Raw genomic sequence first — 13,617 nt, 5'->3', positions numbered from 1 at the left:
TTCGTGCATAATAATATGATTTGTATATAATATGATACAAAATCGGACGTACTTTTGAATGGTAGGTTGCCAGAATACGATAATTACAACCTCAGAGTCGTGCACTGCGACTATAGCCTGCACACTCTGAAATAAGATGGATTATTTCAAAATGTGCTTTAATATCAGGCAAATGGGTTGGCACACTTCTGTGTTTAGCTAACATAGTAATATTAATGAGTTAGCAAACTCAAGCACATTCCACTCTTTCAAGTGTGGGTGCCTGTAACTTCATTTTAATTTAAGGAAATGATCATCATGAAACTCCTCCAATATGAAAGGCCACCACAGAGCTTGAGATAGAATCATTAGATGGCACTGAGAATAGACATCACTACATTACACTAGAAGGTGGATGGGTCAGTGGGAAGAAAAAGGGTGGATGGGTGGGTTAGTGGATGGATGAGTAGGTGGGTGTGTGGATCAGTGGGTGGATGAGCAGGTATGTAAGTGGATGAAGAAGAGTGTAAACACAAACTCTGGGTATACACTGTTGTACCTGGAGGTTTGCAATGTAAGATATGAGCTCTTGCGTTTCCCTGACTGAGGCTTGCACACTCTCCTCTCTGTAATGTTCTGGGCAGTTGCGTATCATGTTGACTTTGCCCACCAGTGCCCTCTGACCCTTGGTGTTGATAGTGTTGGCCAGCAGCTTGGTGGCAGCCAGGTGGGCAGAGGCATAGTATGAGGCTGTGGTGGTGCCATTGCGCAGAGTGCAGTCCTGACAATGAGACAGGCATACTGATTAGTATAGAATGGGAGGTTGTGTTGTACTGAGGTCAAGCAAACAGACAAATAAACAGAAGCAAATAAACACAGGCAGCCTGCAGATAAATTGACATATTGGTCTGTTCTCCATTCGGATAAGAGTTCAATCCCAGGCTGAGGTGTTAGAGTGTTTAATGCGGAATGTGCATTAATACCTTTGTTATCAAATGTACATTTATGACTTTATTTTTTATGGAAGGAAGAAGGAACCTAAGGCCAGAAGCCCATAAGATTGTTCCTTCCAAGGAAAAACAAAAAACAAGATAAGAGAGAGCAAAATTTAAGATCTGTTTATTTCAAGATGCCTGGACAAACTGCATTTGAAATGCTGGAGGTCATAGGCTGTAGGAAATACAGACAGAGGAAGACAGTTCCAGAGTTGACCTGTTGCATACTTGATGGACTGGGAGTAACAGTTAACTCTTGCATTAGAGAGTTGGACAGAAAAGGGATGAGAGTTTGTTGCTTGATGGGTGCTACACACGCTCTATAGTGGTGGAGGGATGCAAGCAAACAGTTAAGAGAAGCAGTAACCATTGAAGTAGCAACAGAAAAGAAATAAAGATGCAATACAGTAGTGCAGCAAAGAGACGCAGGTTGAAGGGAGTCAGTAAGAGGAGGAGAATTAATGAGTTGAAAAGCCTTTAACTCCTCCTTGTTGAGAGGAGCTGTATGTGGGGAGCCTTCCTGCACATAAGAGCTGTACTCTACGCAGGGGCGAATAAAACTCATGTATAAAGTCAACAACTGTGCTGGGGTAAAGAAGGCACGGAGTCGGCTTAGCACACGTAGTCCCTTAGAAGCAGATTTTACAAGAGAGGTTATATGATCTTTCCAAGATAAATCCAGAGAGAATGAAACCCCGAGTATGTTTAAATATGATGCAGGATTGAGTTGGGTATTATTTAAAATTAGAGGATTCTCCTGTGGAAGATTTTGACAAGTTAAAAGATGAAGGAACTGAGTTTTTAAAAACAACAAGGTTATTTTCACCCCAGTCAGAGATATGAGCCAAGTCAGACATTAGGTGTGCCATATCCTCATCCCTTGTTTGTTGAAGCAGCTGCTGAGATGGACGCTACAGGAAATGAATAGAAAGGTGAAAGGTGGAGTCATCTGCATATGTGGAAAAGGTTAGGTGTACAACTTAGGTCATTAATGAATAGAAGGAAGAGAGTTGGTGGTAAGACAGAATCCTGAGAAACATCACTATTGACAGCTCTAGGAGAATGGTGGCCATCTACAATGGCAGCAATAGAATGACCAGAAAGGAAGCTTGAAATGAAGACACAGATAAAAGGATGGAAACCGTAAGAGGGCAGTTTGGAAGTTAACGATTTATGCCTAACTCAAATGAAAGCCTTTGACATGTCAAGTGCAACGGCAAAGCTTTTGCCAGTCCTAAAGGGAGGATGACCAGGAGTGTTAAAGGAAGGTGAGGAGATCGCCAGTGGAGCGTCCCTGGTGGAATCCATACGGACAGTGGGAAAGAAGGTTGTGACAGGAAGGGTGCTTTAAAATTTTTTTGTGAAGAATTGGCTCAAAAACTTCTGAAATACAGGATGTTAAAGCAATTTGATGATAGTTAGAGGGCTGGAAATGGTCACCTTTCTTTGGGACAGGCTGAATGAGACTAAACTTCCAGCAAGAAGGAAAGGTACAAGTTGGCAGACAAAGGTGAATGAGTTTGCCTAAGCAGGGTGTAAGCAGAGAAGCACAATTCTTGAGGACAACAGGAGGGACCTCACCAGGCCCATATGCTTTGTTAGTACTGAGGCCAGTGATGGCAGAAAATACATCAGCTGAAGAAATTTTAATATCAGCCATGAGGAAGTCAGAGGGGGGAAGTGATGGAGGAACAGCACCTGATTCGTGTAAGGCGGAGTAAGAGGAGAAAGTTTTAGCAAAGGGTTCTTTTTTATCAGTAGAAGAAACAGCTACAGAACCATCAGAATGGAAAAGAGGAGGGAAGGATGATGAGATAAAGCTGTTAGAATGGATTTTGGCAAGGTGCCAGAAGGAGCGGGAAGAATTTAAGTTGGAGAATTCAGACACAGTGATTTCCAACCAGGATTCCGCAGACCATCATCAAGGGTTCTGAAAGAAATCATGAAACAAATACAGTATATGAAAAAAAAAGAAATAAATAAACTGAAATATAGATTTAATAAAAGTGTCAGGCTCAAAATCAATATGCATATGGGGGAGGCGGTGGCTTGATCAGTAGAGAGGTGGCCTGCGGTCCTACCGGACCCAGGTTCAAATCCCCACTGGGGCAGGGAACAATTTAAGGATTTGAATTTCATACAAAGCAGACTTTATCGATCTACCAGAAGACCCGTCGACATGTCGCAAAAACACTCACGCTAGTACCAATACACCAGTCCTGTATGAGAAAGCCCTAGCATGTATTCAATATGGACGGTGGGTGTTAGCGCTGAAGTGGTGACATGTAAAGAAGTATGGTGTGTAGGAGGACTACTGGGCCTCAGGAGCAGGCTGTGAAACTTATGCTCAGAGTCGAGCACATAAAAATATATATATATATATATATATATATATATATATACATATATATATATATATATATATATATATACAGTATATATATATATATATATATATATATATATATATATATATATACATACTGTATATCTATCTATCTATCTATATATATATATATATATATATATATATACATATATATATATATATATATATATATATCTCTCTATCTATCTATTGCCAGAAGCCTCAATCCCGTTTGGGGTGGCCACAAACAAATCGCCTCCAAGTCGCCCTGTCCCCCGCTCTTTCCCTGCCCTGCTCCCAACTCACACCCCCTCTCTCATATACCTCTCCACCCCATCCCTCCATCTCATCCTCGGTCTACCCCTCCCTCTTCCACCCTCCACCTCACTCACATACACTCTCTTCGTCAATCTTTCACCCTCCATCCTCTCCACATGGCCAAACCACCTCAGTGTGTTCCTCACAACGCTTCCTATCACATCCACATCCACACCACAACGCTCCTTTATATCCTCATTCGTCAGCCTGTCTCTCCACGTGATTCCACAGGCTCCTCTTAAATAACTCATTTCCACTGCTCTCACTCTTGACTTGTGTCCTTCCAACAATGTCCAAGCTTCACTTCCGTACGTTAGAGTTGGTATCACAATACTGTCATGTAGTAACTTTTTACTTCCATGCTCACTTCCCTGTTTCTTATCACTGCTTTTAAGGAACCAGCAACCTTTCTTCCCTGCTGTACCCTTTCAAGCACTTCACCCTCCAAACCTCCATCCTTACTCATCACACTACCCAAGTACTTAAACGTACTCACATTTTCCAATTCCTCACCATCCAACCTCGCTGTACATTCACTGACTTCACCTCTCTCAAAGACCATCACTTTACTCTTCCCTACATTCACCTTTAGGTTCCGTTTCTTACACACTCTCTCAAACTCATCCACCAAGCCTTGCAGCTCCCCTTCGTCTTCACTCAACATATATATATATATATATATATATATACTGTATATATATATATATATATATATATATATATATATATATATATATATATATATACTGTATATATATATATATATATATATATATATATATATATATATATATATATATATATATATATATATATATATATACTGTATATATATATATATATATATATATACTGTATATATATATATATATATATATATATATATATATATATATATACTGTATATATATATATATATATATATACTGTATATATGTATATATATATATATACTGTATATATGTATATATGTTCTGGAAAGAGGTGAAAAGAGTAAGACAGGGTGGAAGTGAAGTTAGCAGGAGAGTGAAAGATAAAAATGGTAGATTACTAGTGGAGAAGGGAGAAAAAGTGAGCAGATGGAGAGAACACTTTAAGGAATTGTTGAACGTGGAGGATGGAAGTAATGCGAGTATAAGTGGCTGGGGAATGGCTGGAAGAAGGAGGGAGGTGAGAAGACAGGAAGAAATCAGTAGGATAGAAGTTGTGGAAGCAATGAAGAAAGTTAAATCAGGGAAAGCCCCAGGAATTGATGGAGTGTGTGGTGAAATGCTGAAGCATGGGGGAGAGATAGTAGTAGAATGGATGTGGAAGATGTGCAGATTGGCCTGGGAGGAAGGTAGAGTCCCGGAGGATTGGAAGTCAGGTATAATTATTCCCTTGTACAAAGGAAAAGGGGAAAAAGAAGTGTGTGGTAATCATAGGGGCATTTGTCTTCTTAGTATAATAGGAAAAGTGTATGGTAGGATACTTATTGACAGAGTTAGAGAAAGAACAGAGAAATTAGTAGGAGAAGAACAGGGAGGCTTTAGGAAGGGAAGAGGTTGTGTAGATCAGATATTCATTCTCAGATCTTTAGTGGAAAAGTTTCTAGAGAAGGGAAAGAAGTTGTATGCGGCTTTCATGGATTTGGAGAAAGCATATGACAGGATGGATAGACTAGGATTGTGGAAAGTGTTAAGAATATATGGAATAGATGGGAAGTTGTTGAATGCTGTGAAGAGTATGTACGATGGTGCGAAGGCTGCAGTGCGTGTGGATGGTGAACTAAGTGAATTTTTCTCTTTGAAAGTTGGGTTGAAACAGGGATGTGTCATGTCTCCATGGTTGTTCAATCTGTACATGGATGGGGTAATAAAAGAGGTACAAGGTAGGGTAGTGGATGTTGGAGTGGCCCTGGTGAGAGAGGATAGTGTTTGGAAACTCCCTGTACTGTTGTTTGCAGATGATACCGTGTTGTTGAGTGAAGACGAAGGGGAGCTGCAAGGCTTGGTGGATGAGTTTGAGAGAGTGTGTAAGAAACGGAATCTAAAGGTGAATGTAGGGAAGAGTAAAGTGATGGTCTTTGAGAGAGGTGAAGTCAGTGAATGTACAGCGAGGTTGGATGGTGAGGAATTGGAAAATGTGAGTACGTTTAAGTACTTGGGTAATGTGATGAGTAAGGATGGAGGTTTGGAGGGTGAAGTGCTTGAAAGGGTACAGCAGGGAAGAAAGGTTGCTGGTTCTTTGAAAGCAGTGATAAGAAACAGGGAAGTGAGCATGGAAGTGAAAAAGTTACTACATGACAGTATTGTGATACCAACACTAACGTATGGAAGTGAAGCTTGGACGTTGTTGGAAGGACACAAGTCAAGAGTGAGAGCTGTGGAAGTGAGTTATTTAAGAGGAGCCTGTGGAGTCACATGGAGAGACAGGCTGACGAATGAGGATATAAAGGAGCATTGTGGTGTGGATGTGGATGTGATAGGAAGCGTTATGAGGAACACACTGAGGTGGTTTGGCCATGTGGAGAGGATGGAGGGTCAAAGACTGACGAAGAGAGTGTATGTGAGTGAGGTGGAGGGGGAAAGAGGGAGGGGGAGGCCGAGGATGAGATGGAGAGATGGGGTGGAGAGGTATATGAGAGAGGGGGGTGTGAGTTGGGAGCAGGGGAGTGAAATGGCGGGGGACAGGGCGACTTGGAGGCGATTTGTTTGTGGCCACCCCAAACGGGATTGAGGCATCTGGCAATAGATATATATATATATATATATATATACAGAAAGACCTCACTATAACGAACTAATTGGGGCCCAAACCATTCCGAAAAATGCAAAATTCCGATAAAAACGACATCCGGACTTCCCCCTGCTAATCCGGACATTTTCTAATATATCAGACATTAGTCCGGATTGCATGAACAGTTTTTAAACTGTTTTGACTACCATTGTGGTACTGTACTGTTTCATAACTTCACTACATTAATCAAATGGTATATTATAATAATACTGTACTGTACACTGATGAACATGTCTTTTATTTACCTTATTGTGGTGAACCTAGCTGAAGTGGTCAGGCAGTTCAGACTGTTCTGGCTTTATCGGACTTTTTCCGATATACAGTATAGGAATTTAGTCCGGTAGCTCCTTGAGTCCGATGAAAGCGAATTCCGGTCTATTGAAGTCCGTTTTATTGAGGATTTACTACGTATCTCTCTCTCTCTCTATACCTGTATATACTGTATATATATATATATATATATATATATATATATATATATATATATATACAGTATATATATATATATATATATATATATATATATATATATATATATATATATTTATATATATATATATATATATAAGCGAGGAGGACGGAACCAAAGCCTAAGCCCATAAAATGTTCCTTCCAAGAAAAAAAAAAAAAAACAAGACAAAAGAGAGCCAAATTCAAGATCCATTCATTTCGAGATGCCTGGACACATTGCCTTTGAAGACTGGAGGTCATAGGAAGTAGGAAATACAGACAGGGGGAGACAGTTCCAGAGTTGACCTGTTGCATAAATGAAGGACTGGTTAACTCTTGCATTAGAGAGTTGGACAGAAAAGGGTTGAGAGTTTGCTGCTAGACGGGTGCTATGCACCCGTCTTAGAGGTGGACGGATTCAACCAGACAGTTCAGGGTCGCAGTACCACTGAAGCAGTGATAGAAAAGAGATAAAGAGACAACAGTGTGGCGAAGAGACAGAGGTTGAAGGGAGGGAGTAAGAGGAGGAGAGTTGATGAGACGAATAGCCTTTGATTCCACTCTATTGAGAAGAGCTGTATGTTGGGAACCTCCCCACACATGAGAGTTGTACTTTAAACAGGGGCGAATAAAACCCGTGTATAAAGTCAACAACTGTGCAGGGGTAAAGAAGGCATGGAGTCGGCTTAGCACACCTAATCTCTTGGAAGCAGATTTTACAAGAGATGCAATATGATCTTTCCAAGATAAGTCCCGTGTGAATGAAACCCCAAGCATGTTCAAGGATACAACAGCAGCTATACATCATCCAGAAAGGAAGCTATAGATGAAGGCACAGATAGAAGGATAGAAACCATAAGAGGGCAGTTTGGAAATTAAAGATTTATGCCAGACTCAATCGAAAGCCTTTGAGATGTCAAGTGCAATGGCAAAACTTTCACCATAGTCCCGAAAGGAGGATAAGATTGCCAGTGGAGTGTCCCTGACGGAACCCATACTGACGATCAGAAAGAAGGTTTTGACACAAAAGATGCTTTAAAATTTTTCTGTTAAAAGTAGACTCAAAAACTCTTGAGACACAGGATGTTAAAGCAGTTGAACAATAGTTAGAGGGTTGTGAATGGTCACCTTTCTTTGGGACTGGCTGAATGAGAGCAAACTTCCAGCAAGAAGGCAAGGTATAAGTTGAAAGAAGGTGAAAGAGTTTACCTAGGCAGGGCTTAAGCACAGAAGCAAAGTTCTTGAGGACAACAGGAGGGTCTTCATCAGGCCCATATGCCTTGTTAGTATTGAGGCCAGTGATGGCGGAAAATACATCAGCTGAAGAAATTTTAATGTCAGCCATGAGGCAGTCAGAGGGGGAAAGTGATGGAGGAACAGCACCGGAATTGTCTAAGGTGGAATTGGAGGAGAAAGTCTGAGCGAAGAGATCTGCTTTATCAGTAGAAGAAATAGCTACAGAGCCATCATAGTAGATAAGAGGAGGGAAGGATGATGAGGTAATGTTGTTAGAAAGGTTTTTGGCAAGGTGCCAGAAGAAGCGGGAAGAATTTGAGTTGGAGAGCTGAGAGCATTTAGTACGGATGAAATTATTTTTGGCAGAGCGAAGAACATACTTAGCACGATTCCGGGCAAAAACATAAAAAAGGTGTGATTCAGGGGTGGGTTGGCTCCGGTACCTTTTATAGGCCCACTCCTTGTTGCGGACAGCATTAGAACAAGCGTGATTAAGGTGACTCCCCATATTTTTGTTATTGTAGCTATAGCTTTAGTACAATGTCTGAAACATATGACCTTTATTATGTCTCTAAGGGCCAAAAAATGTCCAGGTATGAGGGAGTACCGCCCATATGTAATTATTCCTATAAGATTATGTATTCCTAGTACGCGAATTCCCAGTTGCGCGAGCTCGTGCACCGGCCAATCTCTCGCGCACTAAGCGAGCCCACTGTACTCTTCTTTCTGCAGTAGCTTCTTGCAGCTCATTGGCAGAGTAAGACAATGCTAAGGCTCTATACCTTTGTCATAGCGCTTCTCCGTGACTGACACCATAAAGGTAAAGGTATACTGTAGGTGGGACTGACGCAGTGAAGCACGTAGCCACGGTGCTCACCTCGGTAACTTAGGCCTTTGAGCCTGTGATGGGGTTTTCACCCAATATCCTTGAATGCAAGGCCACTGCATTATCCAGGTTACCACAATTACCTCCCCTAGGTGTTATCCCAGGTACTCATTTTACATACTAACCCATGAAGGCTGGATGGACTCCTGTGTCCAGTGACGCCTGCTGTCCGCACCAGCTTCGAACCCTGTCGCTAACTAGCCAGCAGCTACGCAGTCAGGGACGCTGACCACACAGCTACCGCGGCATTATAATACAGTGTTCATCTCTAGCTGCAGCTCAGTATGCAAGATGGAGATATGACAGTTTTACGCTCATGTGAAAGTGAACGGAGTATAGAGATACGGGAATATTCTGCAGTCATTTTCATGTCCCTACGAGAACAGAACAGCAGGCAGGTGGTCATCAGTTCGTTGTTCCTTTATCTGTATTCTCTTTAACAAGGTAAACTTCGTGGCACTTCTTTCGCAGCAATTATTTCGTATACTGCACCATAATTTTTTCTCGTATGCCTTTTGTAAGTTTGCACAGTAAACTTTATAGCATTTTTTATATATATATATATTGCGCTTAAATATTTTCCTATCATTGTCATCATGATCATCATCATCATCATCATCATCATCATCAGGATCATCATCTTCTTCTTCTGATACTGATACTGATGAACAGGTGCTGTTGCCTTTGTATCGGCAGCTTCTTCTACTTCTTCTTCTTCCTCATCCTCTTCATCTTCCGCAGCTTTGCCCATGTTTATGGGGTCTCGGTTTCTGACTAGTCGTCTCCATTCTCCTCTGTATCCAAATGCATCCTCAGCTATATTCTTCTCCCTCATATCTCACTGTATACAGTTCATCCACCGTCACCTTGGCCGACCCCTTTTCCGTCTACCCTCCACTTCCATGTCCATCACACTTCTGCCCACATAGTCCTCATTCCTTCTTATTACTTGATTCAGAGGCGAGATTGAGACAGTTGGTAGAGGAGTTTGGAAGGGTGTGTGAAAGGAGGAAATTATGAATAAATGAGCATAAGAGTAAAGTGTTGAAGTGTGCGAGATTGGTAGATGGTAGGAGGATGAATGTAGTTCTGAATGGTGAGTTACTTGAGGTAGAGTTTTTACGTATTTAGGATCACATATTGTTGTGGATGGAAGAATAGATGTAGAGCTGAAGTGCAGGATGACTGAAGTAGGAAAGGTGCTGGAAGGAATGAGAAAAGTGTTTAGGTGTCATTCGCTTAGAATGGTTGTAAAGAGAAGGCTGTATGAAGGTGTAGTGGTACCGACTGCATTATATGGGGCTGAAACATGAAATTGGGTGTAGCAGATAGGAAGAGTTTGAATTTAATGCAGAGAAGGTGTCTGAGGAGTATGTGTGGATTGACGTGTATGGATCGAGTGAGAAATGATGCAGTGCAAAGGAGAACTGGAGTTATGCGGGAGATGGCTGAACAACTTGAACAGAGAGTCTTGCGATGGTCTGGGCATTTGGAGAGAATAAATGAAGAGCGGTTGGTGAAAAAGATAACTGGATCAGATGTGAGAGGTGTTAATCTGAAAGGAAGACAACGAATAGGATGAATAGATAGTGTGGAGAGAGTGTTAGATGCGAGAGGGATGTCTGTACAGTAGGGAAGGTTGGCTGCGCGTGATAATTATGACTGGAGAGAAATTGTGACTGAATAAATCCGAGGGGATATTCTTCCGCATTTGGCGTGATCAACTGATCAGGCAGGTGCGGATACGGGGATGGGCCCATTATGATGTGGCAAAGGTAAACTAGCTCTGTTGTCGGGCCCTGCTGCGGATGTCGCTGATTGCACTGTGCAGTTGACCCTCGTGCGGTGTGGTGCGGTGAGGATCTGTCCCTTCTCCCCTTGGAGCTAAGTACGAGTAAATGTGTGTGTGTGTGTGTGTGTGTGGATGAGTAAATTGGGAGTGTCGTCCTGTCTCGGGTATCTCTCCTTTTTTGGGGAAAGCAGTACATAGATAGATAGACAGACCTTTGTAGTCGCCTCTCCTGCACCGTCTTTGAGATTTCCACACCATTAATCGTTCCCCTAATTCTCTCATTCCTGATCTTATTCATTCTCATGATCCCGCTCATCCATCTCGGCATCCGCATCTCCGCCACCTCCAGTTTTCTCTCCCGAAACTTCTTTATGGGCCAAGTTTCCGAACCGTATATCATTGCAGGCCTTACCACCGTTTTTTGTACGTTTCCTTTCACGCTTGCTCTGATTTTTCTATCACATAACACTCCTGACATATCCCTCCAGTTTCTTCATCCTGCCTGTATCCTATGATTAATTTCTGCATCCAGTCCGCCATAATCTGCTGTATTCGAGCCCAGATACTTGAATGTCCCAACTCTTTTCAATTTTTCTCCTAGCAAACTCATATCTCTCTGTCCTTCTCCAGTAAAGCATAGATATTCCTTCTTTCTCCTACTAATTTTAAGTCCTTTATCCTCCATTTTCATTATCCACTCCTCCAACTTCCGTTCGACTCCCTCCCTGATGGTATCTGTCAGCACAGTATCATCTGCAAACAACATAACCCAGCCTCTTCAGTGATGCTTTCCCCCAAAACATCCCTTAACAAATTGGAGATATAGGGACTGAACGAGGATCCCTGATGTAGCCCAGCTTGTACTGGAAACTTCTCTGTCATACCAACTCTACTTCTGACCCGAGTTCTCGTCCGGTCATACATATCTTTAACCAGTAGCACATGCTTTTCTGAAACGCCCTTCTCCCTCATACATCGTCATACTTCCTGCCTTGGCACAGTATTATACGCAGTTTCCAAATCGACAAAAATCAAATGCAGCTTTCCCTGTTTCTCTCATAGGAATATATATATATATATATATATATATATATATATATATATATATATATATATATATATATATATATATATATATATATATATATATATATATATATATATATATATATATATATATATATATATATATATATATATATTCGTATGATAGTGGGAGGATTAATCAACAGCATGCGCAGTGAAATGGACCACACTCTCATGCACTCACCTTTCAAGCTCCTGGAATCCTGGCTCCATCTTCTTGGCGCACCGTTCGCACATAACTTCCTACCCATCAGACAGAACCAGACAGTTGTCAGGTAAAAAAAAAAAAAAATGGGGGGGGGAGTGCCAAGTCTTTATCTTGCATTCTTCCATACAAAATTCATCCAACCAACTCGATCTCTTGTCAGTTCTTTAGCCTCACCAGTCTACAAGCCTCTCTTTTTCACATACTCATGAACGAGCTCCATCCACCTTCTTGACTCCTCTCACCCTACAGCTCACACGCACATACCTTTTTCGTCACCCTGTTAACCATATGACCTTACCATCTTGGCACTTTCACTGAGACTCTTGTTCTCTGTTGACTTCCTTACTCCACATCCTTCACGAATTACATTAACTTGTTTATCCTGTCCACTCTGCTCGCCACACACTTTTCACAGTAACCTCATCTCTACCGCTCTGACTCGACTTCGTTTTCATGCCACATCAAAGTCTTACACCTGCAACACTCAAATCTTCCTCGCTATGAAGACTTTTTGTTTTTTATTGTTATCTCCTTTTTTGTTAAGCTAAGGAGAGACTTTACGAATTGGAGGGTTTAGATCAGGGTATCTCATACTTTTTCTTACGCATTGAGTTATTAGATCATCTACTTGTACACTGTGGACCGGTGCACTGAATAATATGATGGTACAGTACCCCATTTTAGTGTCTGCTGGGATAGTGTCTTAGATATTTGATGCCGTAGGCTTCTCTGTAGCTTGGTAAAATCATCCAGTGTTAGCCGGAATAAAATGCAAAGTGGGTAACTGGCAAATAAAGGATTACACACCATTCACCCGATGAGAGTTTGAAGTTAGAAGTTTCGAACATATTTACGACCGATGACCTGTCGTATCCAGGATTTGTTTTTGCAGGGAGGATAAATGCAGAGTACGGAGTTTTCTCATGTCTGCTGTTCTTCCTTAAAAAAAAAAAAAAAATCTTAGTTACTGAAGGAAAATTATGATGCATTGTATCCGTTTTGTACAGGAAGAACAAGAAAAGAAAAGTACAGGAACTTCCCCGTTCTCGTGTTCTTCCTTCGAGTCAAAATATTAGTTGCGAGAGGGAGCTGACTGTAAATATGTTCGAGAATTTAGCCCCGGACTGACTAAGTGTCTCGGAGGTAGCAGTCACCATGGATTGTAACAACATATAGTAAGTCTTTTCTTATTGAAGGGATGTACTCCAAAACATCATAGCTTCTTCATATAACCAGTACTGTAAACTGAGGAACATAAATAAGCTTCATTATCAACCATGGACTACTAATAGCAAGGGGGGGGGGAATAGGGGGGTGCTTCAAGGGTGGATTGACGTGGGTTTCTAAGAACTAAATTCCTGGACCAGTAGAAACACGGCAGTTTCTTCCATGTTCAACAAATAATTATGTCTGATATCACGACCATCAGGGAATAAATTAGGGCGAAGAGAAATCTACGTCTTGACCAGCGATGGGTGAATGGGAATAAATTAGGGCGAACAGAAATCTATGTCTTAACCA

At 41.4% G+C, this 13,617-nt stretch overlaps 1 protein-coding gene across 1 annotated transcript in view; it reads right to left on the bottom strand.

Moving 5' to 3' along the window:
- LOC145415581 (guanine deaminase-like) overlaps positions 1–13,617 on the bottom strand; it is an 89,350-nt gene that overhangs the window by 52,362 nt on the left and 23,371 nt on the right. The window contains exon 5 of the mRNA XM_080284802.1: positions 539–760. Coding sequence (XP_080140928.1) covers positions 539–760 — 222 coding nt within the window. The remainder of the gene's footprint in view (positions 1–538; positions 761–13,617) is intronic.

The sequence above is a fragment of the Coenobita brevimanus genome, chromosome 103 (assembly GCF_032717465.1).
Source record: "Coenobita brevimanus isolate Jiangsu-jjx chromosome 103, ASM3271746v2, whole genome shotgun sequence".
Lineage (NCBI taxonomy): Eukaryota > Metazoa > Arthropoda > Malacostraca > Decapoda > Coenobitidae > Coenobita > Coenobita brevimanus.
This window is presented reverse-complemented; position numbering and strand designations above follow the sequence as displayed.